This window comes from Xyrauchen texanus, chromosome 34 (genome assembly GCF_025860055.1).
Source record: "Xyrauchen texanus isolate HMW12.3.18 chromosome 34, RBS_HiC_50CHRs, whole genome shotgun sequence".
Lineage (NCBI taxonomy): Eukaryota > Metazoa > Chordata > Actinopteri > Cypriniformes > Catostomidae > Xyrauchen > Xyrauchen texanus.
In genome coordinates, this window is record NC_068309.1 from 2,697,160 (window position 1) to 2,702,159 (window position 5,000).

General features: G+C 40.1%; 1 protein-coding gene and 1 long non-coding RNA gene across 5 annotated transcripts in view; one reads left to right on the forward strand and one right to left on the reverse strand.

Annotated features, from left to right (window-relative positions):
* Window positions 1-5,000, forward strand: part of LOC127627850 (uncharacterized) — a 258,329-nt gene that overhangs the window by 180,981 nt on the left and 72,348 nt on the right. The window lies entirely within an intron of this gene.
* Window positions 1-5,000, reverse strand: part of LOC127627830 (transcription factor 4-like) — a 137,110-nt gene that overhangs the window by 95,018 nt on the left and 37,092 nt on the right. For all 4 annotated transcript variants that reach the window (XM_052104407.1, XM_052104409.1, XM_052104408.1 and 1 more), the window contains exon 3: window positions 4,112-4,173. In XM_052104407.1, the coding sequence (XP_051960367.1) occupies window positions 4,112-4,173 (62 nt within the window). The remainder of the gene's footprint in view (window positions 1-4,111; window positions 4,174-5,000) is intronic.

Consider the following 5,000-nt stretch of genomic DNA (forward strand, 5'->3'; position numbering starts at 1 on the left):
TGCTTTTCATTTTCCTTCAGAACAAGTATTACATATATATATATATACACACACACTCACCTAAAGGATTATTAGGAACACCATACTAATACTGTGTTTGACCACCTTTCACCTTCAGAACTGCCTTAATTCTACATGGCATTGATTCAACAAGGTGCTGAAAGCATTCTTTAGAAATGTTGGCCCATATTGATAGGATAGCATCTTGCAGTTGATGGAGATTTGTGGGATGCACATCCAGGGCACGAAGCTCCCGTTCCACCACATCCCAAAGATGCTCTATTGGGTTGAGATCTGGTGACTGTGGGGGCCATTTTAGTACAGTGAACTCATTGTCATGTTCAAGAAACCAATTTGAAATGATTCGAGCTTTGTGACATGGTGCATTATCCTGCTGGAAGTAGCCATCAGAGGATGGGTACATGGTGGCCATAAAGGGATGGACATGGTCAGAAACAATGCTCAGGTAGGCCGTGGCATTTAAACGATGCCCAATTGGCACTAAGGGGCCTAAAGTGTGCCAAGAAAACATCCCCCACACCATTACACCACCACCACCAGCCTGCACAGTGGCATGGCATGATGGATCCATGTTCTCATTCTGTTTACGCCAAATTCTGACTCTACCATCTGAATGTCTCAACAGAAATCGAGACTCATCAGACCAGGCAACATTTTTCCAGTCTTCAACTGTCCAATTTTGGTGAGCTCTTGCAAACTGTAGCCTCTTTTTCCTATTTGTAGTGGAGATGAGTGGTACCCGGTGGGGTCTTCTGCTGTTGTAGTCCATCCGCCTCAAGGTTGTGCGTGTTGTGGCTTCACAAATGCTTTGCTGCATACCTCGGTTGTAACGAGTGGTTATTTCAGGCAAAGTTGCTCTTCTATCAGCTTGAATCAGTCGGCCCATTCTCCTCTGACCTCTAGCATCAACAAGGCATTTTCGCCCACAGGACTGCCGCATACTGGATGTTTTTCCCTTTTCACACCATTCTTTGTAAACCCTAGAAATGGTTGTGCGTGAAAATCCCAGTAACTGAGCAGATTGTGAAATACTCATGCCACGCTCAAAATTGCTTAAATCACCTTTCTTTCCCATTCTGACATTCAGTTTGGAGTTCAGGAGATTGTCTTGACCAGGACCACACCCCTAAATGCATTGAAGCAACTGCCATGTGATTGGTTGATTAGATAATTGCATTAATGAGAAATTGAACAGGTGTTCCTAATAATCCTTTAGGTGACTGTATATATATATTTAAAGATTCACTTGGGGAAGTTTGTGAAGTTGGTTGATTTGACATGGAATTGTCCAATAATTATAGTTACGCGTTTGTTTAAATCCCTCACATTTGGTATGAGCAATAGCAATAGTGATACTAGACTTGGCAAACACCACTGATAAAACCTGAGAGGAGAATCTGCAGAGGTATTTCTGTAAGCGTGAACATTAACTGTGATTTTCAAGGCAATAAAGTGTGGATAAATGAGAGAAATATAAGCAGATAAGGCTTTCCCTCATGGTGATATCAAGACTGAAGTCAGGTGGAATTTAACGTTGAGATTTCTGCATATAATTCACCCACTCTTCCCAGAATCCTAAGCTTGCTGGAGTTTAAAGCAACACAAACGCTGTCGGATGCGTTCCACTCTTCTGTCACTCACACCTCGACAGTCTGCCTGTCTCTGATGGATTCGTCTTGTAAACTGTCAAGAAAGATTAATTTGAGTGTGAGCTTGCGGTTCTGAGACCTGCCGACGACCCTGAAAAATCACACGAGCCACAAAACTTCCTCAAGAGTTTCTGGAACAATTTACATTTTAACACCAATCACATCACTTCAAAATGCATTTGCATGCTGGAATAATTAGTGTAATTTTCATGATTGGCATTCTTCTGAGGTGAGTTAAATGTGAAGTGTGCCATTTTTTGGGGATGTTAAAAATACTTGTATCTAAGTTTAATGTGAAATGACAACTATTTGTTTAACCACCGGTACATTGATTTCCAGAGGAGTGTAAATATTTTTGGGATCTGTTGATTTGAGAGGTCGGAAATGCTAAATTCTGACTCAACCAATGGTGTGAGTTTGGGGCGGGACTATCTGTTTGGCTGACCAATGGAAGATGAGGGGTGGAAAGACAACAGTAATTTGTGGGACTAGTGATCTGATAAAACCCCTAACATTGAAGGGACATTTCACCCAAATTTGCATTTTATTGTCATTTGTTTAATTTAATATTTAGTCTATTCAGTTGGAAAACATTTATCAATATAAATAATGTGATCCGAGCAGCGTTTGAAAAGCGGTGAAACACTTTCTTAAGATTTGTTTCATTTGTTGAGTGAAAATGATTTATAGATAGATAGATAGATAGATAATTTGGTTGCTAGGCATTTACCATGGTGATATTCAAAAGGCTCCTTGCTACCCTGAGTCCAATGAATGAAACCGAAAGTCTCTACGATATTCTGTTGCAGAGATATGTGATTTGTTACTTGGTTGCTAGGGTAACCCCATATGGTTGCTAAGCAGTTACCAATGTGATACTAAAAAAGGCTCCTTGCTACCCTGAGTCAAATGAAATAAACCTTAAGTCACTACAATATTCTGTTGCAGAGATATATGATTTGTTACTTGGTTGCTAAGGTAACCCCATATGGTTGCTAGGCAGTTACCAATGTGATACTAAAAAAAGGCTCCTTGCTACCCTGAGTCAAATGAAATGAACCTTAAGTCTCTATGATGTTCTGGTGCAGAGATATGTGATTTTTTTACTTGGTTGCTAGGGTAACCCAATCTGGTTGCTAGGCAGTTACCAAGGTGATCCTCAAAAGGCTCCTTGCTACCCTGAGTCAAATGAATGAAACCAAAAGTCTCTACGATATTCTGTTGCAGAGATATTTTATTTGTTAATTGGTTACTAGGGTAACCCCATTGGTTGTTATCAAGGTGATACTAAAAAAAGGCTCCTTGCTACCCTGAGTCAAAGGAAAGAAACCCGAAGTCTCTATGATGTTCTGGTGCAGAGATATGTGATTTGATACTTGGTTGTTAGGGTAACCTCATATGGTTACTAGGCAGTTACCAAGGTGATCCTCAAAAGGCTCCTTGCTACCCTGAGTCAAATGAATGAAATCGGAAGTCTCTACGATATTCTGGTGCAGAGATATGTTATTTGTTACTTGGTTAATAGGGTAACCCAATCTGGTTGCTAGGCAGTTACCAAGGTGATCCTCAAAAGGCTCCTTGCTACTCTGAGTCAAATAAATGAAACCGGAAGTCTCTACGATGTTCTGGTGCAGAGATATGTGATTTGTTACTTGGTTGCTAGGGTAACCTAGATATGACGTCATTGAGGAACTTTCCCTTGGGATCTTAATAGAGGAGCTACATAATGAAATAAATGAAACATAAATCCAATAAATGCACGATTACATGCCGTGTCCATATTGTTTTGCAGTTGGGGTATTTTTACAAGAAATGCTAACCAATGTAGCCTTCAACATCACATAGAAAGCTACAAATAGTATATTTTCTTACTTATTCTGAATATAATCCACATACGATCAGAAAAGGGTGTTGTTGTGTTCACTCTGTGCGGTTCTGAAGTTTGGAGCAGCAGAAATAGTAAACCTTGTGTAAATTGTCATGTGAACAATTAGCTTTATGCTAAGCTAAAATGCTATTCCTTTGCATTTACATGCATCTGTTACCAGGCACGTATTAATAAGTTAGTTTTTTTCTCTTGTAAGATCTTTGATATCAGGGCAAAGATGTACTGCTAACATTTTATTCTTAATGACAATTAAAAAAAATGTCCCCCTGTAAAAATATCTAAAAATCCTTAAAACAAGAAAAATTAGCAAAGTAGCAAAAATGCACAAGATATTTAGGAGAATGTGTTTTTAATATAAGTGTATTTTCTTATTAGAAACAAAATTGCACTCATAAAGGTAAACAATGCCCTTGAAACTCAAATCCAGAGGGCAAATATTGACCCTTAAAATAAAAGTTAATTTCGGACACTACCAGAAACCCATTCAAGCATCCTGACATCCAATCAGCTGAGAGGAAGTGTGTGTGTGCGTCATGATCACATGATCTCTTACCTGATGACAGCCGTGTACGCTGGAGTCCCGTCCAAATGAATACGACGCTCGTTCGGTTTTACCTGTGTAAACACACAAAGGACAGCTCGTTAGCGCAACGATTAAGTAAATCTAAGAAACTATTGTCATGCTCTTGTCAATCTCCTAAAAATGTCCTTTATTCCTCCAAGGACAAGCAAAAACAAACGAAAAACAACCTCACAAACCAAATTAAAATTCCAACACAATTCGCTGCTGGTCGCGGGAATTCCCGCATGTTTCAGTGGACAGCTGGCGTGATGCTTCGCCTTCATTACCTGCGTATCAAGACTTTCAAAACTCCTCCAGGTTATTATTATCATCAAACGCTTTGATGAACAGACGTACAGAAGTAAACCAAGAGTCAGCTATTGGCTAGTGCATTTGCAATAAATCCACCTTAAATAAAATAGCAAACTAACACGTTATACAAGCTGACAGCCCGTTTAAATGAAAACAAACAATGCTAGGGCCATTCCACGGAAATGTCGACCACATCATGGAAACATAAAAAGTTCCCAAAGGAAGAAAACGTCCTTTTTAAGTTCTGTTCTGATTTAAAAGGATAATGTATAATGCTGTAACACAGCGCTAGAGGGCGCCGCTTGCTTACACAATGCTGACTGAAGTGCTGACTGCAGTCTATTTTAATCGTGCGAGACAATTTTGTGACATCAATCTTAACTCAATAAATCATGCAGCATTAATAGATAATTGTGGAGCGGAGGGGGGCGGGGCCGGGTCGGAAAATCGCGCGCCCAATCCCCAATCGGCCTGATGAGGCGCGCGAGGGATAAAGGCGGCAGGTGACGATGGTTCGAGAGAGAGAGAATTAAAGGCATGTCCGTCATGTGTGTGTTTATATGACTGC